The sequence below is a fragment of the Camponotus floridanus genome, unplaced genomic scaffold (assembly GCF_003227725.1).
Source record: "Camponotus floridanus strain SB8 unplaced genomic scaffold, Cflo_v7.5 scaffold13, whole genome shotgun sequence".
Lineage (NCBI taxonomy): Eukaryota > Metazoa > Arthropoda > Insecta > Hymenoptera > Formicidae > Camponotus > Camponotus floridanus.
The window spans coordinates 1719267-1746557 of NW_020229248.1; the positions used below are offsets into that span (position 1 = coordinate 1719267).

A 27291-nucleotide genomic window follows, 5' to 3' on the forward strand; every position below is an offset into this window, starting at 1 on the left:
AACTTGGAAAAAAAGTTGATATATTCTTCTAGAAATCCTTCAAAGATATTTGTGGTCTGATTGTGTATGATTTATATGGTATTTTTTAAATCACTCGCTCAAGCGTTACCACAATTATATTTTACATTTATGACGTTGTAATATGTATATTTTTATTACAAAAAAAGAATGTTATGTGCGATCAGGACGATAAGTCTACATATTTAAATATATAAACTATATGAGTTTTTAAAAAATTGATGATTACTTTATTGAATATTTACGAAATTAATTTACTATTAAGAGATAATTGTTGCAATTTTGTGAATATTTTTGCATATTTTTATAAAGAAAAAGACGAAAGAAAAATCTTAGGATTTATAATGAATATTTTTTTAGGAAAGAAACGGATAGAAAAACAATGTCACATAATTGTACTTATCGAATGGGGAGAATTTTAAATCTCAAACATTTTTCTTTTTTATTTAATATTTAATTATGCGATTTTGTATTTATGTACGTATATTTGCTCCTTATTAGTAATAATGTCGCTAACGCGATTACCGACAGCGAGCAATAGATCGGTAAGTGCGGGAGCACGCGCGGATGTCTTCTTTACCGGCCGAGGTGGTGGGAGGTCGGCCAGTGTCGGCTGCGTCCGCCGTCATTCGCTCCGCGACCGCCGAGCGCGCGTGTGGTGCGTCACCTCTGTCCCGCTCCCGCATACGTACGTCGCGTCGCGTCGCGTCGCTGCTGTTTCGTCATCGTTCGCTCTCCGTGCTTCGTGTTGCGCCGCCGCGGAACGCGTCTCGTCCCGTTTTTCACGCACACGAAACGTCCGCAACAGTCGCGCGTCGCGACGCGACAGGTTCGCGCGTGTTGATCGTCGTGTAGTGTATACGTATTACGTATATGCATATATACGTATCGTGTGAAACGTTTTGTGCTTCGAATTCTCTCAAAGGAAGTTCTCTGATTTGGAGTGACGCTGCTCGCGAGAGAGAGGAGGGAGGAGAAGGACGCTTTCCACGCATCTTCGAGGAGCATCTCGTCGCATTCTCCGAAAATTTTCGAGGTATGTACATTTATTTTGCACACACGTGTTTTTGCGTATATATGGTATGCTTGCGCGCGCGTTCTCGCACTTTTCGAGTCCCTTTCGGTCGCGTTTTCTCGCTCTCGAAGCGGCCACCACCTGTTGGCCATGGAAAAGTGCAACGACTCGTGACGGCCGATGCCTCAAATCGTGCCCGGCTTGTTTATCGCGGATCCTGCCACGTTTGTTAAATCGCGAATGCAATCCCCTTTCCATTTTCGATCGTGTAATCGATTAAATTCAATCTCCATAATTTCGACTCGCGTAAGAAATTCATTGAATTGTCGCAAATTTACACCGAAACGAATGTTAAGGGTGCAGTTGCTCTACATCTACGGTGTAGTCGCTCTTTTGTTGCTTACTTCTCGCCTATTACCTTTTTGTCTCTTCGTATCCTATTTTATGTTTCTTTGTTTTCTGTCACTCGAGATGAAACTTGAACTTCGGAAGAGACAAGAAACATATAATAAAAAACGATTTTAATGCACAGAAAAAAAAGACAAGGCAGGAAAAAAAAACAGCAAACAAAAAGCATATTATACAATAGATCAGCCTTAAATCTCTCCAAGATAGGCTAGAGTCCGTTTCGGTGAAAATCGAAAGACATATGTTTGCCATAATCTTTGATATTTCAATAGCTTGCCAGTTCTACCTGTCTAGGCAATAGGTTTTTAAATTGAAAGATCTTTTCTGCTGTATTTTCAAATTTAAACAGAAAAAGCAGATGATTTATTATTTTTTTTTTAAATTTAATTCAACTTTGGAAATTTTTTTTTTCATTTCAAAAAACATTTATCTTCAATTTATTGAAGAGAATCGTAAAATACAAATATATGCTAGATATTTTTAATTTTTCTCTTTTTCAATTTTTAAATTTACCTTTTTTATTTTTTATAAAAATCAAATATTTCTTAAACAAATATACATATCGCATTCCGGGTAAGATAAGAGCTCGCAAAATATAAATTCAATTGCACTCGTCTTAATTAGAATGAATGTGAATACCTAAAAATTAACGGTGAGAAACACAAGAAATATTTTGTAGGGTTATTAGATTCAATATATATATATATATATATATATATATATATATATATGTCTCTAATTTCACGACTATCTAATCTCCTGAATATCTATTTAATTTCCCGACTAAATAAGATATGTAGAAAATTATGAGTTAAAAGATTAATTGTAAGATACAATCAACGCAGGAATTCCTCCCACCATTGATTCACATTCCGTTTATTCTCTATTTCATTTATTCCACATAATTGTCGAAAGCACGTGCGTAATTGTGAATTATACAACTGCGATATATTCTTTATCAATATATTTATTAAATCATAATTTTGACATTTTTACGTATTCCTTCAATAGAGCGGAGCTTAGGAAAAAAACAAACACATCGCTCGCATTTTTTATCATCTCGTTGCTTCGCGGAATTTTTTGTTGAATCGAGCCTTCACGAAACGGATTTCTCTCTCGCTCGTGTTTCTACGATGTATAAAATCTTTCAAGATGTATGCAAAGTTAGACAGCAGCTTTGCAAGTTAAATTTCGTTTCGCCAGGCTTGATCTCGGTTTAACTTTGCAAAGTATACTCGAGTAATTTGAATTAAACATAGCCAGCGCGTTTTCTCGCGCCTTTATTTTTCTTCCGCTATTATTATCTTTCGCTGCCCGAGTTATTTTTCGCCGAAACATAAAGCAATCGGTTTATTATTCCCGTTTATTGATACATCTACGCCGATGGTAATTCAATTCTTCGGTTTCAATGATTTTCGAGATTGCGTAGCCAGGCCAATCGACGTAGCTCGTGTTTACAAAACACGCGTTATAGAAATATGCCTCGTCAATCGCGTTGGCGAAATGTTTTACAGGATCGACTGACAGGATTGCGCTGTTTCGAATGTAACGAGGCCATTAAAATCATGCCAACGATAAAGTTAATTCGTCACAGGCGACCTATGTTTTGCGAAAATGTTCGCATTCGTTACACGAACACGAGGAATTATATCTGCACCGATATGCATAATTTTGCCTCGACACTGTCGAGTTATAAATGCGCGAAATGTTTTTACATCGATGTCGATTAAAAAAATAAACGTAACGCTTGTGACGTTTGCAATTCTAAAGAACAAGCGCGCGTGTAATATCGATTGTACACAGAAAAAAAGGACATTCTTGTTTTGAAAATATATTTAGTTTTAACATGAAAATCTTGAAATGAGATTATATTGCAAAAGAAAAATATTGCTTGAATAATTGCTTGCTTGAATGAAGCGATTTTATATACTTCAATCAAGAAAAATATATTTTTATTATTTAAGATTTAATTTGATTGAAAACAATGTTAGAGAGAAAATAACATTTTTAAGCCAAAGGTTATAATTTTCTTAAAGTAAAATAAATAATTATATATTCTTGATGCGACAATTACAATATTAAAAGAAAATTATAATATTGTTGAAATTTAAAATTATTAAATTCTTCCAAGAAGATTATAAATTGTTGCGTATACACGAAACAATGAACGCGTTAGTTTAAGTATATAAGTTTTGATTTGACAGTTATTTTTTTTCTGTGTAAGGATGAAAATTGCGAAATGAAAGCGAATATTTATAAACGCGTGCATAATTTCACGGGCACACTGTCGATTACGAGAATAAACGTCATAAACACGGCAGATCGCGCGATGTGTACATTAAGGACGATAATTGCGGCACGTTAATTACATATTACGCTCTGGGCATAGTTACAAACTTATATAATCGCTCCTACGACCGATAATAATGAATCGTTACGAAATCAACGATTCGCTAGTATTGTTATTACAATGTCGTTAATCGTACCATTTGATGTTAATTTTTATTGTTTTAGAATCGATTTCGACCATCAGAGAGAGAAAAAGAGGCAGATTGTATGTAAAAGTGCAACATCGTCGAATTTACATTTACAATCAGCTGCAATAATGTTGCATTTTCTTCATGTATTTTACAAATTACGTTTAGAAAAAAATATAATGTACATTAAAATTTATATTTATTAGAATTTATTTTATTTATTTATTAGAATATATATTTTAATATATTTATAATGTACATTCTAGAATATATATTTTATTTATCATATATACTTAATGACGTGCGCGGTTCAGTCAATTTATCGCGAAAAAAAAAGATAACGAAAATTGAGTAAAAAATACAATACATTATAAGTTTTTCTAACCGAGAGGCTTCTTCGACCAATATTTCGCGAAAGATGATTTAATATAATTTTTTTTTATCTCTTTCGCTTGGCGGGGGATGGCAAACGCGTTCGGGACGAAAAGTCCGGACGTTGATGAAACACGAAAGCGGTAGCCAACCGGCTCTTTTAAGTCTTCGGCGTGGATGGCGCGGGTGTTCTCGTCGTGTTGCATCCGAACAATGAATTACGCAACACGCAGCACGTTGGAATACATGGCCGTCTTCCTCCTTCTCTCTCTCTCCTTCTCGCTCTTCTCGCTCCTCTCCTTTCTTTTTTACAAACAAGTACACGGGCAGGCGCGTTCAAACCGATATTACATAGTATTACGCGCGCGTTGCATTAGCAGGCAGGAAATGCGAAGAAGAGTCGTTCTATATATCGCGTCGACCTGGTTTAGGCGCGCCCTGCGCTATAAAGCGAGGAGAGAGAAAAGCAGAACGCGCTTCTCTGCTGAAATGTCAGATATCGATGTCGGTGAACGGATACACATCTCTCGAGCGCTAGCAACGTATACGATATTCCGTCGTGAATGTGATGGAAAGTCCGTTTGCCGGAGTTCCATCGATACTTCGAATCGAATAGTTATAAAATAGAGCACTCTGCAAAAGCGAGGAGAGAGAAAAGCAGAACGCGCTTCTCTGCTGAAATGTCAGATATCGATGTCGGTGAACGGATACACATCTCTCGAGCGCTAGCAACGTATACGATATTCCGTCGTGAATGTGATGGAAAGTCCGTTTGCCGGAGTTCCATCGATACTTCGAATCGAATAGTTATAAAATAGAGCACTCTGCAAAACTTTGGTATACCGCAATGTCAGTAATATACGGATATCGTGATCTTGGATATTAAGAAGAGCCTTGGATACTGTAGGTTTTTCTACGACGCTCCGGTATAGTAGATTTTTATTAATATCACTTTCTTGAATCTCTCACGAGTCCCTCTCGCACGAATTCGCGCATTTATCGCTTTTTTTTTTACACATTTTTATGTGTTTTTAATCTCATAGATCCTTTGGATTGATATTGTATATCAATTTTTGTGTTATAATAAGCTTATTTTGTAATGTGTTTTTAATCTCATAGATCCTTTGGATTGATATTGTATATCAATTTTTGTGTTATAATAAGCTTATTTTGTAAATGTATTTAATTTCATAGATCTTTATTATTAGAATTCGTACTACCTTTTAATTATATAGTTTTTATTTTTATATATTTTGAATTTCTTTTGATATCGTGAATTTTTGCGATCTTGGCTTCAATATAAATACTTAAATTTTCGTGAATATCTTTAATTTCACAAATCTTTGTCATGTAAATTTCTGTCAATAATTTTTTTTATATTTGTAGAAATTTTTATTTCTACATATTTTGTATCAATGTTAATATCGCAAATTTTCACATTTATCTGTGTTTCAGTAGAGAGAGAGAGAGAGAGAGAGAGAGAGAGAGAGAGAGAGAGAGAGAGAGAGAGAGAGAGAGAGAGAGAGAAGCTCATTTTTATATAAAAATATAAATATCTTTTCGATCTTATAAATCTTTGATATATTACGAATTTTTATGCTTCTCACACAAGTCGTCATTTATATGATGCTTTGATCTGGTGAATAAAAATTATTACGTAGTGTTTTTCGTGAGTCATTACTTCCAATATTTAGAATTCAGAATGTAAGATCTTTGATAAATCAGTAAAATTTGCTATATGGATTTTATTATTTATACTCTAATCGCACATATGTACACATTGCTTGCCTTGTAGATTTCTGGCGCTGCTTACGTAGATTCCTGCGTATTTTAGATCCGCGATAACATAAAGCTTTATGTAAATACAGGCGTGTAAGCACGCGCAGGTATGTCTAAACTTTATTTAATAATCAGTATTCGTTTGGATTTCGGAGCAGGCTGCGACAGGCGATAAACACACAAAAAATATTGTTAATAATCACTATTTGACGCATTTTTCGTATCATCATCAAAAAAAGAAAAAAGAAAAGTCTTCTTTGTTATCGTTGTTTATCGTCATTTCTGTCTGTTTTTCATCAGATAGAGAAAGGAAGATAAAGATAAAGTGTACGCCAATTTTGATTACGCACATTTTTATCGCAACTACAAATTTTTTCCATTTACTCTGCAGCAATAATCTAACCTGAACATCAAGCAAACTTCAATATTGCGCAATTCGTGGGTCACTTGATCGATAACGATCGCAATTAAGAAGATTAACGTCTCCATCGCGCGCGATATTTTCGCGATTCAATAACAAGCGAAGAACCCGTTATTACATTGCAGTTGTAATACAACCTGCAGCTTAAAAAGAGCGTCGCGCAATTGAAAGTATTCAATTGTCAGTGAATAAAGTTTGCAAAATTTACATTTATAACAATTGCGACGAACGGAGTTTTGTGTCATCAATATAACATGAATTTTGTTCATCAAACATTATTAAAATAATACATTATGCATTTTGTTTCACGGAAATAATTGCATTTTAATTATTTTTGTTACGAATTTTATTTTTTTTCTGAATAAAATAATATTTTTTTTACATTTAATCGGAAGCGCTCTTGACATATTTTTTTTTCTCCAAAATGCGATATTGAGTAATTTCTTCGCGATTGTCTTTATCAGACACAAGTTGACTTAAATAGCATTTATTTAACGAGCACTCTCAAGGAGAAGCCTCGGAGGTATCCAGATTCATGGAACGACGTCATTAGCACGCGTAAAATAGAACATTTAGTCTAAAGGAGTAATCGCAATTCGCAATCTAAGCGATTCAAGGATCTACCATGTTATACAAACACGCAAGCATACACGCGTACACGCATATCCCCGTCTCGGTAATACATGCTTTACTTCGTCGATCGAAACTGGTTCGCGGATAAGGTCTTTAACCTTACGCGTCGCTGGGTTTGCTTGTGCTAGAGGTAATTCTAGGAGAAAGAAAGAGGGAAAGAGAAAGAACAATAGTACGGCCAATGGCAATAGTGATAGTAGTGACGACGACGATGGTAATGATCGCGTACTATTCGTGCACATATAGTCTTGTCATGTTTGTTTTTTGGTTCATGTTTGTTTTTTTTTTTTATTAATTTTAATTTATATCTTGAGACACGTAAAGATCAGGATCTATAGAATAATTAAATTATAAAAAGAACGAGCATATTCTCATAATACTGTAGAAACAAAGAAAGAAAGAGAGAGAGAAGATCTCCAAGAATAGAATTATATCGAAGTATTAAATATTTGTTTCATAATAATAAAGGATTTATGTATCAAATAACTATAGGAAAGAGAATAAAATATATAGAGAATAAAAATTTTTTATCGTGACGTTTGAATGATGTTTTGTTCACTTTGATATAATGCCAAACAATTAAAATTGGATTAATTTTGATCGTTTTGATGTTAATCAAAAAATGAATCATCATTCAAATGTCACAATAGAAAAACGGGCTTAATGAATTTTTTGAATCCGTGTTGAATGAAGAAACAAAGATTTATTGTGTATCTAAACTATCAAAATATTAAATAATATTTTGTAGTATTTCATAAAACATTAAATATTAAGTATCAAAAATGTTATATATTACAGGTCAAAAATTTACATATAAGTTTGATACATTATTATTTTATTTAGAAAATATATTTTTTATTTATCTATCATTATATTCTCTATTTTTTTCAAGCTTTGCTCTAATTTTTAATTTTATTTTATATAGATTTATAAAAATAGTTTTATTATTAACTTCTTTATAACGCTATATGTGTATTATATTCTTTCTTTCTTTCTTTCTTGGATTATTAACTTCACAATCCCTTCTTAGTGCATTAATTAATGCAGGTCAAAAAAACTTTCTCGTAGCTTCTCTTGTCGGAAGGGCAATGATAATATCAGGGAAACAGCTTGCGTAAACTCAGAAGAGATTTTCCTCTTTATTCATCTCACAACTTAATTGTTTTCTTATTCTGTTCGTCGCAATTTTTAATTATACGCATTATGCGTTCTCGTGCAATTATCTCGATTATACAACATAACACAATCTAGTATAATAATCTCTACAGAGACGTTCGCACGATTATTTTCATATAAAAAATATCTTCCGCTGCTCTGATTTTTTTATTATTGGTTGTTAATATGGTCATTATATTAATTTTAATTGATAATAATTAAATATTAAATTTTGTATAATGACTGAAATAATTAAATATTAAATTTTATATAATGACATTAGCTTTTTAGAATATTTTTATTATACTCTTACTTTTTGCTTTTATTATCAGTTTTTACAAAAATTTTTATACATGAAGAATGAAAAAAATTGTTACTCGCGAAAAATAATGACTAATTAATAATGAGTAACTGAATTTTAAAAATGTAATAATTGAATTGTTACATTTTAATAATCATAGTTACGATATCTCTTTGAACTTAATTGTGTAATAAGAAATTATTTATTGAACTTTTGTCGGCGCATTCCGCCTTTGATAGTGCCAGAAATAGGTCGTTTCGAGATTGACGTCACGAAGGTTTCACGTGATGCAAAAGTCAAAATTAAAATAACGCACGCAATCGGTACCGCAGGCTTCGTTATCTAGTAAAATACGCACGCAAACGAGTCGAACGCGATGGGAGAAAGTTCTCCGGCGACGTCTAATCGCCGGATACGACGATGGCTTAGGCGTGATCCGGGGATTTCGAGAGATCGGTCTTCGTTTTCACTGACGGAAGACCTCGTAAACGGGCACTTTATATCCTCTTCTTCGATGTCACAAGGATTCATGACTACGGACTAAATTACGGTGAAATCGTACTTGTATGTAGGCGTCTCGACATTACGCGCGTTAATTCTGCGTAATACATCTTGTGGAACATAAAGATGGAGATTTAAACTGAAATTTAATTGAATTTTCATTCGGAAGGAAGAGATTAGAATTTAGAAAATGCGAAGGAATGATAATTTTGAAGGATTTTATATAAAGACTTTTCTTTCTTTTTTTACATTAATTTAGAAGCTTTTATCTTAAGTCTAAAATGTTGAATAAATAAATTTGATTTTGTGAATTTTAGTCCAGAATGCGTAAAAATAAAACAGTTTTCGAGCACCCTACATATAAGCAGAAAGCCCCGATGTTAAATCTTTATCAGAGCTAAATAAAATCCAATTAGGAGCTAATTAAGTCGGAAATTAATTGCTTTAAAAATTGGATTTATATTCAAGCAAAAGGGATTGAGTTAAACTATCATCTTTCCCAAGTAATGAAATAAATATGTATAATACGTAAAACTCACGACAACAAAGATTGAAAATTAAATATTAATTAAATGTTTTAAGAACCTATCAAAATTTATTAGAATTTAAAAATAATATTACAATATAAATGAATTGTTCCATCATTTAATTTATAAAAATGAAATAATATTAAAAAATTAGACACTAAAATTTTTATTGATACTAAATTTGTTTACTTATTGTATTATATTGTATTACACTTATTATATTAACTAGATATATAAATGTCAAGTGCTCGTTTCATTTCAGGAACATTGATAATGCAAATTAATTTGCAAGAATAAAGTAATATTAAAAAAATAGAAAAAGATACTTTAAAGATAGGATTTTTAAATAAAGATATTTTAATGTATTAATAACAAAATACTTTTACATTGTTAAGTTATTTAATCGTCGAGTTAAAATAAATCTAGTTTCTTTTCGAACGATTCGGAATTTCCTAATTCTGGATTCCATTATTTATTTAACACTAATTTTAAAATAGATTGGATTTTATTTAGTGAAATAAATGAAAAGGGAACTGAGAGAGAGAAAGGGAGAGATTGAATAAAACTAAGAAAAAAAGATTTTATTGTTGGAAAGATTCTAAATTTACTTACATTGTCTTTATTTTGCTTTCTAAGTTTTACATACTGATTTTTTATTATATATATTTCATATTGAATAGAGTAAGAATAAAAACAGTAAGAATAATTAGTAAAATTGTTAAATATAACTACTCTGAAAATTGGCTATATTTATTGAGGATATTTCTCAAATAAATTATGCATCGTGACAAGTGGATTGATCACTTGGAGATAATGCAAACGATGTCTCTCTTTTTCTACAATGCTGCTCGCAATAGAGTAATATATCATTGTAGCGCAACAGAGAAATAGGCAAACGTACACGGATTAAGATCGTTGGTACGCACTAGATGTGATTTATTGCGTTAGGCTCACTCCGATTTATCAGCCATGACGTTGTAATAAGTTTTAATGGAATTAGGGTAAAAATCGAATACTTGTTATGATTACGTGCTGCTATTATGATAGCTAGTATCTACTAATAAAATACTCGATGTTGTGTAACCGCCTCTTCTAGTACCGTAATCTTACTTTATTTCAGAATATACGATCAAATTCAATTTATATTTTTGATCATTATCATTCAATCAGCATTTCACGCATCGAATAACTTTCTCGTTTCATTCAATCAAATTATACCCATATAAATACCCATATAAATAATATATACCCATATAAATGTGCTTTTTAATTAAAATTTTCACTTGCAAATTAATACGTCGCATCAACTTATAATTTATTCGAATGGAAGAAAGAATACACATACACACACACACACACACACACACACACATACACACACACATACACACGGAGATCACGTTTGAAAGGAACATGCATGACCAAGTTGAATACAGTTACAAATACAAGGAGATTAATATGTTGAATGCTATACGCGATATGTTGCCGATCCTGTCTATATTTTTTACACGATTCTGGGGCAACGTGGTAGAGATTCGAATCGGCGCGTCGGGATCGAGTGTATTTCATTAGCGGATTTCATTAAGCTAATTAGGATCTTTCGTTACGCGTGTCCGTTTTGTAATTATAGCGGCAGAAACGCTCGGCGGAATCCGTGGAAGCTGGAAAAGTTGCGCGTTCTGTGGCTTGAATGCTCCACTTTTCGGACCTCGATATGAAAAAAAAAATCCTTTCGATGAGCACATCTTTTTTTCTAATACTCCACGATGAAAAAAAGAATCTCCAAGATTATTACTTGTGTTACTGTTATCGTCTCTACTAGTGGATGTATTTTAATTCTTACATGTATTCATGATCTTCTTCCTTCTGTTTATAATTCTGTTGATTTATTTTATATAATCACTTTTTATTCGCGCTATAATTACTTTAATCGCTTTAATTTATCGGGTTTGGGAAATTTCCGAAATAGGCTTCAGAAAATTAGTGACGCGAATTATCGGCGCAACAACTGTCTGGCAACTCATTTATTGTTGCTCGTTATTATTTCGCGCACGTTGTCATCGTCAATTTACGTCAGAGTGTTCGCGACGCAGATGCAGAGGCGCGACACATGTCGGCAGGTGTGAGACAGACAAGCGGTCTAACCCAAATTCTCCGCTGACAATTACGGCCCGGTTTTCACCGTGACTAGTGGTTTCCCTCTCGCAGGCAAATAGACTGAAAAGATAATAGATAAAGAGGAATGCGACTGAAAGGCATCCTCTCGCAGAAGTAAGAATGCAATTAACCGCGCAATTAACGCGACCGTATCTCATCGTGACGCGAGCAGAATCAGCTTTTCGCGCGAGCAACACGAATTGTCTTCGTAGATCTCACATCAGCAGATTTTACGTTTGCCTCGAAATTGAGGTATGGCTCAACTTTAATCGAGATCGTTTGTCCGTGTTTAGAAAGCGATTCACCTACCATGCCTGCATCCCTGCCCATTTTCTCCATGAGATTATAGTGCTTTCGAGTGCTCTCGATGTCTCTGCAAGACGTTCTCCAATCGTTAGAATAAACTTCCTTGATTACTTTAAAAATAATATATATAGGTTTTATTTTTGTTTATTATACATAATTTATATCGAGAGTTTTATCACATAGGGATGGAAATGCAAAATCGTAATTTTAGGAACGAGACAAAATATTTTAAAATTCAAATTTTATATATGCAAATGCAATTTTTACGTTTTAGCTAACAAGGCATTAGAAATATACTCCTGGACAAAATTAACGCATAATTTTTTTTCACTTTTTTTTAAAAATATTTCGTAAAAATTTAAAGCTTTTAGGAGTATATTATCTCATTTAATATATCATTTTTTAGAAAAGTATACATATATTTTAATCATTTTTTTTTTTAATTGAATGCCTCTTTATTATATAATCTTCTATATATATATATATATATATATATATATATATATATATATATATTAGAAATTTAATAAGTATGTAGAAAATATGTATATTATAGATTTAAAGAAAATATATATATTATAAATCTATTAAATATATCTAGTACGCGGATTATTCGGTATTTGTTCGGTACTCATGCCGAAATTTTCTCATCAACGTTGATCTTCAACTTGGGCCATAAAAGGTTCCTTCGCAACAACTGCGTGCGATAATAACGCTATCATTTTCGCAGTGATCGCCTAACCGCCGCAATAACACGCTATAAATAACCGCAGGCAAACCGGTATTGAGGTCAGGTGGTGGTAACGACGGTGGATCCACGATCGCCTGCCGCATAACCCGAAAAAGCGATGATTTCAGTCGGAATTGTACGCCCGTCCGGTCGCGTATCCTGCGATGCCTGTTGCGGCTGCATTTCGTTCGCGGTGTGCAAAATGCGCACATATGCACGAGATGGAGAAAAAGGAAGAGAGAGAGAGAAAGAGAGACGGATCACGAGAGATCGCGGATGCGATCGCGAATGCGATGTGCACTGGCCCGCTCCGACATGCTCTGCTTGTCTCCGCAAACGCGACTCATTATAAGGCGCCTCTCCTCTTTCATCTTTCTCTCGATGGCCTCCCTCTATCTTGCTCCTTCGTAAATGTTACTTTGTCGATTTCCTTCGTGGTATACGAAGCGCAGTGTTCAGTGTTATCGCGGTTATTTACGGTATTTTCGCTGATTTGTAGATTCGCGTTTATTATATCTATACGTTATAAATATTGTGGAGATGGTTTAATGTATTAACTTTCTAAATTAAAAACATGAGCTTGTAATTTAATTTTATAACTTTAATTTGAAAAAAATCCAATTTAAACACAGGAATAATTTGAACAATTTTTAGAGAATTGAAAAATTATCGAGAAACTTTGCCAATTTTAATTATTGAATTTGATTTATTTATTGAAAACAAAATTGTATCGTTTGCGAATTTTATTACGCTGTTTTTTTCACGCTCTCTCTTTTCCTTTTCATTTGTTTTTACTCATAAAGAATTAGTTCAGAATCAATGAATCGGATTTCCTGCTCGCGAAAATAATCAACAAGAATATTTTTTTCGTGATCCGACTTTCTCTCGGTCTTGACAGGAATAATCGATATCGAGTTTCGATTTCTGATACTTTCTAATGTTTATAGCAGATAAGAAGTTTCTGTATTTTTTTTTTCAAATTATCGGCATTTTATTCGACGATACTTGATCTCGATCGCAAGGAAAATATTCTTAGGAAATCTGTTTTCCCTCCTCAGATCTCGTTAGATCTCGTAGGAAATGTTTCTTGTTGGTAAATTTGTCGCTATTTTAGCGGATTTCCCGTGAGAATCGATATCCCATTGAAAAATAGAGAAGGAACAAAGAAAAAAATTCTCGGAAAAAGAAACAAGGCTTTAACATGAGAGCCGAATAATGTACCTCCTCTTTTTCCAGAAGGTGCTTTTCTTTCTCCTACCACCCGAGCTACATAAATTCTGACACGTATGTCCGCGATCGTTAAACTGTAAGAAGGAACGGGTTTTGTCGGCGTCGTAGGAGGAAGCCCGACTCGTCGGGCTTCCATTACCGTTGTAAGAGTATGGCTCAGGGCCGTATTACGCAAGAGAGCCGGTCCGACGAACCTGATCGTCCGACACCGATCCCTATGTGGATCTTTTCCCACTGAATGTTGCTCGACCGGATCTCTCTCTTTCGATCGCGGGGTCGAAGCTCATTCGAGGATTCACCTTGAATCTATCAAAAAATACTGAACAAAATACCTATCGCACCATCAACGTGATAAAATTTACAAAAAACAAAGAAATTACAGATTTATTCTTAGGAATTAGGTATAGAAATATTTTAATATTTCAATATTCATGATTTAAAAAAATAAATTCAATTAATATAATTTTTCTATAATATTCTTAATATAATAAAATTTAAAAAAATAATAAATATTAACAAATTTTAGAAATATTATAAATATTCTAATATTTTTACAAAAAGTAAAGTTCTTTCTTTTTTTGATAAGATTTGAATAAAATACTTTTTTTATAAAAAAAATGACATCTTTGTGAGGAATGTCCCTGAAATATTGAACACAAAGCTGATACATGCGCGTGAAAGTGGAATTATCTCTTTGAAGGGAAATGAGATAGCCGAGAAAAAGAGATGGAAAAGTCTGAGTATCAGTCGGCTGACTCGCTTCCCGGACATCATCGTTGTATATAATGTATATAGTATTGCACGCCCACATTCCGATGAGTCCGAGAAGCGAAATCTTTTCGTCTTTCTTAGTATAACGTGCACCGATGTTTACTGATTGGTGGTGTTGTTTCACAGGACATGCCTGCCTCGAGACCTTTCCCCTTTTGCGAGAAACCGAGGTGAGCAACATGTGAAACGAATTAAAAATGCAGTCGATTAATTTGCGAAAGTGTACAGAAAATTTGTTGAGCATGGCGCTTTAGTTCCAAATTGGCGTTCGGATATATCGATGGTCAATTTAGCAATGTATTATTGGAAAGCTTCATGAAACGATTTTCACAAAAATGATATAACGCATAAAATTTATCCTATTTTTTTTATTTTATTTTCATTTAACTTCCATTTTCATTAAATTTTATTTTGCATTTTTCTATATATATCTGCAAATTATTTTATTTCATTATTATTTTATTAATTAACGTTTATGAAATTATTTTATTAAATTATTTAATATCTCTCTTGCATTTTAATTTATATATATATATATATATATATATATATATACACATATATATTCGAAGATTAAATCATAATAAAATTTTTTTTTACTATATGACCAAGCAAAAAGATGGATCTTTTTTAAAGCGCGTAAACATATAAAATGATAATAACGAAATATTAATTGATTGATGTCGGGAGATCGTAATTTCGATCACGACTTATTTCGATCTCGAAGTAATCTCGAAGGCTGATTTACCGAGCATAATATCGAGACGTCACGCGTCTCGAAAGGCGGGCGTGTCGTATCTTTGAAAGGAGGTCAACGTATTATCGATCGGCCGAGTGACGATCATTATCAAACTTGGATTTAACCGGATCCACAAATACGTAGTATATTTCCTGGGGAATTTTGCGGTTGAGTCCGGAACGTACCGGCTAAAGTAATCGCTAAGGGGTTTACGCCGTTTGCAATGGACAAGCGTTATAAATTAATTGACAGAGGCGTATTTCACCACCACCGTGAAGAGCCGGTCGTGCACTATCGATCGGCGTGCAATACTGCAAAGGACGTCGACCTCAAAATTCTACCGACTAGAGTACGGAGAAACGATCGATAGTCGTGCCGAACGTCTACCTTTCGAGCGTTGGCGTTCTCGCTACTTCCGACGCCGTAATTGTCGTCTATAGCTCCGCGGATTCCAACTCGTGAAGAGCCTCCATTCCCTATAAAATAAAGAAACGTTAGTGCTAAACTCACTTTTTGCATACGTAAAACATTCCCCAGACAATCTCAGACGCTAATCAAATTTACACACGCGTTTTAATTAAAATCTAAACTTTACGAAAGTTTAATTTGATTTAACAGAGATAACGATTTTTGATTTAATTATAGCAATAAATTAGCAACAAATTAATAATAATTTTTGTAATAAAAACTATTTTGTAATAAAGTTAATGTACATATACGTAGCAAGAATATTAAAAAAAAGAGGCAAGATTAAAATAAAATTTGCAGATATAGAAAAATATAGAATAAAAGTAAAGAGTAAAATAAAAATTAAATAAAAATTAAACAAAAAAAAGGATAATTTTGTTCTATTATTTTTGAAAATATCGTCTCTCTCTCTCTCTCTCTCTCTCGTAAAGCTTCCCAATAATACATCGAACTAGACGTATGCGTGACGTTTATTTCGTTTGTACTCCTCACGATGCGGCATTATTAATATCTTATGTGTCAGTGCGAGGCATCGTAGTCGTCATGCATTAATAGGATCTTATCTCATTTCTGCTGTGCATTTGTGCTCCGAAACGAGACGAGCGTGGAATATCATCCTTCGGGATGTTGGTACGGATGCAAGCTGTAGCGCAGTTAGGTGCAGTCAAATGCAGTTGAATGCAACTTAGCTCGGTAACGTTCTTTTGCGCGGGCCGAAGATAGCCACCGCGAGTTTCAGGAGATTAATGACTTCCTTATGGCATTTACGTTCGTGCATATTCACGCGTATCCCGACTTAAATGGAGATCGTCCGACGCATCCGATGTTCGTTCAAATGTTTGAAGTACTCGTAGATAAAATCCAATCTGATAGCAGTAGGAATTTTAATAGCAATAAGTAATTCTAATGGCAATGAAATTCCTCTAGGATATATTCCCATAATAAGTTTCGAATTATTTTCATCCGTTTATATCTCCTTTTTATTTTTATTATGGAATATATTACATAAAAATCGTAAGATATTTAGATTATTATTTAAGATTGATGTAGCATATTTTGATAATATATTAGTTAAGGATGTGGATTATCAAAAAGAAATAACATCATGTATTTATATTATTATTAATTATTAATTATTGAATTTTTCTAAGTTTCTCTCTCTCTTTCGTTCTCGCCTTATTGAGTTTTCTTATTAAATAAAACTTGACATTCTATTAACCGCTCGCGTCATTGTTCTTAAACGAATTTTATTCATCCTTCACGAGCATAAGTGATAAATCGCGATCATGTGGTCCAGATGTGATTTAGCATATCTGATACAATGATATTATTCAATAATCATTTCCCTTCTATGATCCAGAGGTTCCATTCGAATGTACCAATTATTCCTTATTTAGCATACAACGGTGGAAAGGCGTTTTCACCGAGGAGTCATAGGTTACCGTTTTACATGGCGATACGTAATGATCGTGCAGCGAGACCTTCTACCTTCTTCTCTCGAAAGTAGAAGTTGAAAGAGATGGAGGAGGACGCAATGGCGAAATTCGCGCGCATTATCCAATCGTCGGGAGTGCTCTTGTGGACGGCGTTTACGATGTTTGGCGGCGATTCCAAGTCGTGACCGATCCTTCGGTGGGAATCCGCCCTGAGATCAACTCTCATACGCCTCGAGAGAAGCTGTATTTCCGTATCTCTCTCTTTCTCTCTCTCTGTTTCGCTTGCTAAGCTTTTCTACTCCCTTCTCCTCCGCTTCAATCTTTCTCTCTCCTCTTGCATTCCGTTGCGTCTCTCTCTCTTTCTCTCTCTTTCACAATCTCTGTAGCCTATAGTACTAATAGCGCACATCGGCTCTCGACATATACAGCCGAGCACGAAAGAAATAATCCCGTGCAATTGGATCGCATAGTGTATGTAACATCATTCTGGCATTGCCTCGACTGCAGTTTACTCGAGCCTGTTACTTAAATTTCGGTAGTCGGAAATATGATTTACAGAAAGAAATGCAAAAGAGACAAAGAGAGGAATTTATTATTCGATTTTTCTTATCCAACCTTCAATAATTAAATTAAACTTTACCCGTACATTAATTTAACCATTTCCTTAACGAGATTTTTTAAATATATTTTTTTGTTTTATTTTATTTGTTTGTTTTATTTTATTTTTAATAATTAAAATAAAATACAGTCGATTGGGTGTAAATATTAAGAACGTTTTGTCATTGCAATTTCTCGATGTTCACGTAAGTAAAAAGAATGCGTAAGTTAAATGAATGAGATTTTTTTCAATTGACATTGGTGAGAGAACAGCTGTTCGCTCGGCGTGAACAATCTTCCGAGGAATTTCGAAATAGAGAGTAACGAATTCCTTTCTTCTATTTCGATCGCTTTGTATTACTGCTTTCTGAATGTTCAGATGACGTTGAATATGTCTTTTCTACATTCGAGGTTTTAAAAATAATCTGAGGTTAGTGAAAGGTATAGACGGTAGTGAATTGCTAATGTGAGTCGAAAGATCATGAAGAATTGAAACACTTAATTGCAAATTAGCATAATTAGAATAATAAAAATTATTGATATGTAGAGTATTGAAAGTATAAATTATAAATTATAATGTACAAATACATTAATTTTGATAATTATTGTGAAAAGATTACACTTTATCGATTATTTTAATTTTCATATATTATAGACGATAGAGTCTTGACTCGCGTACATTTTAGTTCGATTCAAAGTGCACATGATTCCAGGATTTTATTCGCTATAATATATATGTATATATATGAAAATTAAAGTAATCAGCGAGGTGTAATCTTTTTATAATAATTACCATAATTTTTTCACGATGTTTAGGAAATATATAAGATGTATTTTTAATTATTGAATTATCTTATAACGGAATTTTTATTTAATTTGCTTATAGATACAAATAATATTAATGGTTAAGAATACAAATAATATTTGAAAATGATTTCCGCACAATTCAAAGTAATATATAAAACTGTGGTATAATTATTGAATATGTTTCATTATTCGCATGCGACAAAGAAAGCCCTTCAGCGTCATGCGATCTTTCGTGCTATCAAAACATTTCCGCGAGCAATCATATCAAATGTCAATTGTACGATGCATCATTTTGATGTGCACTAGATGATTCCGCGTCCATGACAATAGCGTATATTGTATAGAATTGATAATTAATGAGTTTTTTAATGACAATATACTTTTCTGTCCGCTTAAATTAATAATTGTAATCTTATTAATTATCCTCGAAAGATATAAAGGATATTTTTATAAATTATAAATCCTCCATCCCTCCTCTCTCTCTCTCTCACACACATACACATAATGTCTCAAAACTTTAATATTAAAATGTTTTAATAGATTCTTAATCTGAAAATTGTTTTTCCTTAGCGGAACCGTGAAAGAAGATCATCAATTTTTGCAAGTTTATTTTTGCCGTTATCTTTGTAACTAATTGTAAGCCTTAAATTGAATTTTTATGATCTGAAACCGAAGTAAACCTTACTAGAAATTAACTGAAAATAATATAGATTTAATCTTTTAAGTTTACAAAGTTTAGTTTACGAGAATTCGTAAATCTTCCTCATCATTCAATTACTTTTAACTCGGGAATATCATAAACATGTTATAATAAATCTGTTACATCATATTTCTCTTCTAAAACTTTTATCGAAAATATTTAACTTAAAGATAATTTAAATCATAAAATTAAATATATGATTTACTCTGCATATATAAAGAATGTTTGTATATTTAAATTTTCTAGAGAATAAAATAATGAAAGAATAAAATAAATATAAAACATAGGATGATTTGATCGTACATATAAATATTTAAATACGCATACATATATTATACATGTTTTCTTGTATAATATGAGGGATTAATAATTGAAAAAAGCTAATTTTTACGTAATTTCACGTAATTTATTTGTTTAAATTTTGTTGCTTCCTCTTCGAAATTGTAAGTAAACAAGTTCGGAAGTCTCATTAATTGCTATCCTGTAGAGGGGGAGAGGAGGGTGGTTTTCGACGCCATGAGCAATCTCGAGTATTCCGCTGACGGAATTGGCGGTTCGTCGAAAGCAATTAACGAGTCAATTAGCCAAGTACGTGGCCGTTTATGGCGATTAGTCCGAATTCGAGCATTCGTCGACAGCGGAAGCTACGTTGATCGCGTTTCAGTCAGTCTTCCTGTATTTTTTTCTTAACGATTTTCAAAAGAAATGCAACACGCATAGAAATGCAACACGCATACAATTTTTAATTATTCTAAATCTAAAAAAATATCTTTGCGTTGCAGTTAATTCGCAAAATTAAACCAACATTTAGAAATGATTTTTTCATAAATATACAATATTAAGAGCATTATTAATTTATTTATTATTGAACCTAATTGAATATTACATATAAATAATAATCATTACACATATAAAATAGTTATATAAATATATTTATTTCGATGTAACCTTCTATTTGCATCGCTAAAAATTTATCGAACTAATTATTCGAGAATGTTTGTAAAACAAATTAAAGTGTGCGTCTAGTCTTAATTATATGCGTCATTATATCGTGTATAAATTAAGGGTATAATGAGCATGCGATATCGATTCAATACATCTATCATTGCGGCAGGTTCTCCATGATAATGAAAGAGGAAGCGCGGCTGATGAGGTTGCAAAATATTAATTTCTATATTACTTCCGCGCACAAGGGGGGAAAATCCGTGATAAAAGGAGAGAGGAAGAGCTAACGTGTGCTCCGATTTTCCGATATTTCCTTCACACAGATTGCGCGAGTGAAATATTTATTTATTTCGAGATGTCGACTCGAAACGAGACGACGATCTTATAAGATACGCCGCTGTAGCTGTTGCACTCATCGATTAACCATCCTACCGGTTTTCCAAAGTACATACGTTCATATCCACATAACGGTCCAACGGGTGACCACCGAGGGTTCGGTGACAGCCGGAGGACAGACCGGTTGCTCGATTCTTGGTAAATCGATGTCGTCTTTTATAGAACAAGACATATCATTGTAGATTTTAACTCTTTCGGATCTGCATTTCTTTAGCTTTGGTTTAAAACATTTTATCATTAAATTATTGCATTTAAATATATTATTATATTTATATACATATTATATACACAATATTAAATGTATTCTTATTTATTTAATTTTATTATATTTATAATGTACTAAATATTAACATATCATATAATTTTCTTTAAGAAAAATAAAGTTTTATATAAATAACGAATAAAATTATATAAATTTAATGTATAATTGCAATGTTGTGTATATATAATTTTAAAATTATATATTATACAATTGTTAATATATATTACATAAGAATTGTATAAATATATATTATACAATTATTTAATTGCTTAGATATAAGATTTAATTGCCAACTATAACATACAATTATAATATTATAATTTTTAAATATATTTGTAATATTAATTTCATATTTATCATATTTTAATATTATTATATATACTATATAAAATGCGATACAATCATACGAAATAAATTACGCCATATAAAACATGAGAAAATATTTGGATATCGCGATTAATTTGTTACAGTCTGACGTTTCTGCTTATGATCCAAGGTTGCGGTTTTCTTTTTTTTATCATCCGCTGTTTTGTATACCAAGAATGATGACCCTGAAATAAATTAGCAAGCCCGCCAGCGCGTGACGTAAATCTAATTTTCGTTGATGGACGCAAAGCGAGTGCAATGGGCCGTGATAAATCGCGATAGGTCCGTCTGATTAATCGCGGAAACCTGTATGTATTTACCAATCAGGCAAATCAGTTTTCATTTGTCAGAAAACAAGCCAGTTAACTGACAGTTTAATAGACTCTCACGGTCTCTGTGATTGGGAGTTACGTCGATAACCGAATGTCATTTTTGTCGGCTCAAAGGTGGTTTCCATCTCCGAGCCGTCGAAGGACGCTTAAAATAACGAATGCTTGTTCCATTTGCGAGGACTCGACGTAAAAGACGGCGTTTCTTTGTAGATGCAATATGCTATTGATTATCATGTATACATACGTAGAGACAAACGCATCACCACTACGTAATGCGAGATCGTTGAATGAATCACTGATGAGCGAGTCCTGGCAACGCTGGTCGGTCGGCCAGCAGAAATTCCACGGATGCGCCGCTACATTTCGGCGAAGCGTACAATTGGATCGTGTGTAGTTCACGCGTACGTGCCGGATTCTTGCTTCGTTCAAACGAGAAACCCCTGAATACACACGTGTGCGAGTCGCTAATTCGAACGCAGAAAGGCACGAAGAAACGAACGAGGATAGACGACAACCGTGAGTCACGCAGCTTGCGTTTATCCTTGTCGCATTGTCATCGTTACAGACTCGTTCTTTGTTTTCCCTCCTAAAACCGACATACGCAATAGTATGCTCATCCTTGAGTTAATTCTGATTACTTTAATTAAATTAGTTGCATGATAGAAAAAAATTCAATTAAAATGATCTAAAAATACCTAAAAATTATAATTATGTAAAGAAATTTTTAATATAATTTTCTATAAAATTTTATCAATTTAAATAGATAATATAAGCTTAATTTAATTACATTAAATACATATTATTTTAAAATTAAATACTATATAATTGACACATACAATCGTTTTAGGAACATTATTTAATTACGAATTATAATTAATAATTACATTTAAATTATAATTTTTCATTTATTTTTTTATAATATGGATTATATGAATTAGTACGTTAAATATAATAGATTCGATTGATGATTGAGATTAATTTTATATGCACGGTATTTTCAAAGATTGAAAGAATCATTCAACAACTTTGTTATTATTACTATATGTGGTGTTTATATGTCTTGAATTGCAACAATAATAATGAAAGGGCTGTCACTTTTAAAGTCTTGATCTCTCCCTATTTCATTGCTGAATTACTGATAAATTATTATGTACGTATCGATAAATCGCATATATAATATCGCGAAAAGAATGTTCAATAAAACGCGCTGATTCGCCTCATTTGTTTCCACTTGAACTTGGGTCATTACACCGGCTTATCTCGCCACCGTATGATATCGTGTGCGTGGGCGCACAAATGTACAAATAACGAGAGAAACCAGTGTATAAAAGAAATTATCGTGTACTCATTAGTCACGTTATTTAAAATAAAAAAAGATAATGAGCTCGTGATATACGTTTTTTTCTTTTTCTGATTGTATATAATATTCATCATCGAGGAAAAAGATCTTTCTACGAGATATATAAATAAAAGTATATAAAGTATATAAAAGTATAAAAGTATAAAAGTATAAAGTATATAAAAAGCCTCGTTTTTATGTCATGATTGATGGGAACAGACCTATATTCACGAAACTTTCAATCGTAATCTTTATTTGAATGCGGAGAGAGAATGTGGGACTAGGTGACTCAATGCAAAGAAATCCTGGAAAATCGGTCGCCCGATTTTGCTCTGATCAAAAGACCCTTTGAAGTGTATGAAAAAGGAAGGAGGAGGAGGAGTAGCCGGGTTACTATTTTTCGCCACTCTTTCATGCCCTACGAGACGAGAATACACACGTCGGCGCCCAGTTTCAGAGCAGACGGTGCTGGAAATAAGACGCGGGAGGAAAAGCTTAAAAACAAAAGAATTCAAGAGAGAGAAAGAGAACACGAGAGAGAGAGAGAGAGAAAAGACGCCGAAACGAGAGACACGCTAGTCTCGTGCACTACTTCCGGGCTCCTTCCTCGTAACGAGCCCACCATTCTGCTCTGGCCCGTTTTTGAAAGGAAATTTCCACGAGAGACAACCGTTAACAAAGAGAGAGAGAGAGAGAGAGAGAGAGTAACGTCGTGTTCCGTAAAGTTAATCGGTTCGTCCGTGATTTTTCTCATTATCACGTAGTAATACGAAAGAAGAAAAAAATAATGGTATTAAAAAAATTTATTTGATAAAAATTTACATGAAATGATGAAAGTTTTTTTGCTAGATTTTATTGTAGAAGAGAAACAATGTAATTTAAACTTTTAAATTTGCAATAATAAAATCATTAAAATTATCTATTGTAATATTACGTTATTAAATCACGAGAGATAGAGTAATATTAAATAATTAAAGTTATATATAATTTCAGTTCCTCTTCGCTGTTTATTTCTCATAATCTTATTTTTGTAAGAATAAGAATTTGTAGAGTTAAAGGTAGGAGGTGAAAATTTGAAAACATTATATATGTATTTATATTTTAAAAGTCCGCAATTTTTTATTAAAATTATTTTACGTTGTGAAGAACAATGGCTTCAACTTCGAAGAAATTCTGAGATCTCATGCTCGTATCACTTTTACCATTTTGCTTCCTCGTAAACATTTTCTTCATAAGAGACTCGATTATATTACATTTAATTCTACCGTGGCGTGTCGTTTCGAAATGAAGTAATTCATACGTGCGTTGATATGATATGGAATATCTCGGACACATGCGTATCACGAAGTGCGTGTATGCGTGTCGCGTATAAGTGTGCGTGCATTTCTGACCCGATGCGTCGTGTCGGGGCTGCCATCGCGTTCGTTCACTCTTTATAAATAGAAGCTTTAAATTCTGTCGCGAGACTCGGGCGTGGCAGGCCGCAAGAGGAGAGATCTACGATGATCCTAGTCACGAAATGCATACATACATCATTCATCGCGATCCGCTCATTCTTTACCCTCGTCTCGCCCCGCCCCGCCTCGCCGCGTGCTCAGTCTCGGTAATTTTCTTTCATCTCGTGTTATTTCACATAACATTCACCGCCGAAATACCTCATTAGCCCCGTAAATGGTACATGGTGTAAGTAATGCAGTAACGTTTTACATCATCATTAATTTGCATTTAGTGGAAATATTTTTCATTTCTCTTTTTTTTTATTTATCGTGTTATCAGGTTCCCAATATATTTTAATTATTTCCTTGAAAGAAAGAAGAATACTTATTTTATATAATTTTTATTTTATTCCTTGAAGTCACTCCTTCACACAATTTCATATCGCATTAAAATTTATATTATTAAGAAAATACATGTCAAAAATATTTCTTCTATAATATTTCTATAATTATTAAGATTTCATGTTTGACATTTCATGTTTCTGTTTATAAATCTTAAACGAAAATAGTACATCGAAGGCTTTATAGTCGCTTTGAATCGAGTCCTGCGGTCGATTTAGCGTCTTCGAATTGAGCGGCTTGAATTGGCACGTTTGAAATTTAAGCTGGGTATAAATTCCGAGAAAAGTTCTTTGTCGCGCATATCGATGTTGCGTAAATCAGGCGGGATTCGCGGAACGAGTAGGTAGTAAAATTCGCTCGAGGCACGATCGGTACGCAAGTAGGATATTATTCGTTGTCCTGTGCTGACGTCGACATTCGCATCGTTTCTAAGTACTTATCTCTTATCTCTTATTTTTTGCCTCTTTCGATTTTAACAGATGTCATTCTTTTGTTACAGACATTTGCACGTGTATACGAGAACCACATTGACATGCCGTCTCTTCTGTAAGGTAAGATATTATCTTTTATTGGGCGTTTTTCAGTAAACGACACAGAGAACACAGTGTATCATCTCATCCTTGTTGGCTGCCGAATGCAAAGAAAGATGAGATGATTCACTGTGTTACACTGTGTCTTCTGTGTCGCTTGCTGAAAAACGTCCATTATCAGCTGACGTACTCCTATTTAATCCTAACAGAACAAGAAGGCAATGAAAAAATTAAGAGAGTTTTTTCGGTTTCTAATTTTTATTATGACTGAAAGTTTATTAATATATTTATTTTTTGAAGAAACAATTAATTTTAATAAAATTAATTTTTACGCACATTTTATATTATTCTTTTATTATCATTATATACCATTATATTTTAATAAATAATATTATGCAATTTTTAAAAAACTAATTTATTGAATATAATTTCTGCGACATTTTATTTTACAATCAATTCATGAATTTATATTTTAGAACTTGGTTCTGTTAGAATTGATACAGTGATAAATGCGTGTATTTTTATCAGAAATCACACGTTAAATTGTCATAATAATTATTATTCGGGCGACCATCGAGCGAAATTTCTGATCGAAAATTTAGAGAAAGAATCTGCCAACATTTTTCTATACAATACAAAAACAAAAACAAAAGTTCGCGATAAGTAAAAAGCTATTTCTTGCAAAAGAGTTCGCATTATTCCGTCCCAAAATTGTTGTTTGATTGTACTACAAGACCGACATTATTTTACATTCCATCGCGATGAGAGAAAAAGAGAGGAAGAGAATCGATGTCGTCGCGGATGGTCGCTCGACTGTAATCGTTCCGGGAAACCGGAAGTGCGTAATTACTTCACGTATCGAATGGAAAATTGTACGCCGTTGTTTGACGGCTTTTGTATGCATGCCAGAATGTGTACCACCCGAACTTTTGCAGCTATTCCAGCCGAAATTTACATTCCACGAACGTGGAAATGCGATTTTAGATTTGCGAACTAACAATGATTCACAGTCATTCACATTGATTATGCAGGTATAGATTTTTCAATGTAGAATAAAAATAATTACGCTTTAAAAGCGTTTTAACAGTAATTATATATTACTTTATATATCTCGTGGTCCTAAATAAAAATATTTTCTTTAAATTTTTCTCATCCAAAATCATTATTTTGCAAATATAGAACTCTACGATAATTGTTTTTATGATTACGAGTAACATTCAGCTATTTCCAATTCGCTAATTTTCAGGACAAATTACATATATATAATACTTAATGATTGCTTAAGATATTCAGTCTGTCATGATAGATACTCAAGTTCGAATATATGTTATTTATTAACAAATAAATATCATGTTTCTCTCGATAAAACATTAATTTAGGGAAAAAATTAGATAAGTTATATTGATTAATATAAGAAAATGAACATGATATGGTCAATAAGTCTGTTATCTGGCTCCAAAACTGATTTACGATCGTTAAATTATCTCCTTCAATTCGTGTCATATATTCTAACGTATAAATTTTCACATTGAAATCTTCTAGATGATATCTCTTAGAGTTGGTAGAAAATTATGCCGACCGCATTCTCGAGCATAACATTTGCACACGCGGCTTCTTCAATGCACAATATTAATTCCGAGTAAGCGTATATCATCCTACAACAGGAATCGTGTCAAGGTCGCGTCTACTTTTATTGATAAAACTATTTTATGAATGCAATCAATTTTTTAAAACT

The 27291-nt window shown here is 33.1% G+C and overlaps 1 protein-coding gene across 4 annotated transcripts in view; it reads left to right on the plus strand.

Annotated features, from left to right (window-relative positions):
- The first annotated feature begins 675 nt into the window (after positions 1-675).
- The window catches only part of LOC105255069 (microtubule-associated protein futsch), a 65619-nt gene continuing 39003 nt past the window's right edge, over positions 676-27291 (plus strand). For 3 of the 4 annotated variants that reach the window (XM_025406043.1, XM_025406044.1, XM_025406045.1), the window contains exons 1-2: positions 676-1054; positions 25526-25577. Coding sequence is in view for 1 of the 4 variants with exons in the window: in XM_011264136.3 (XP_011262438.3) it covers positions 14931-14971; positions 25526-25577 (93 nt within the window). In the remaining 3 variants the exon portion in view is untranslated. Of the gene's footprint in view, positions 1055-14927; positions 14972-25525; positions 25578-27291 lie in introns of all 4 variants that reach the window. The other variant, XM_011264136.3, reaches the window with a different exon arrangement.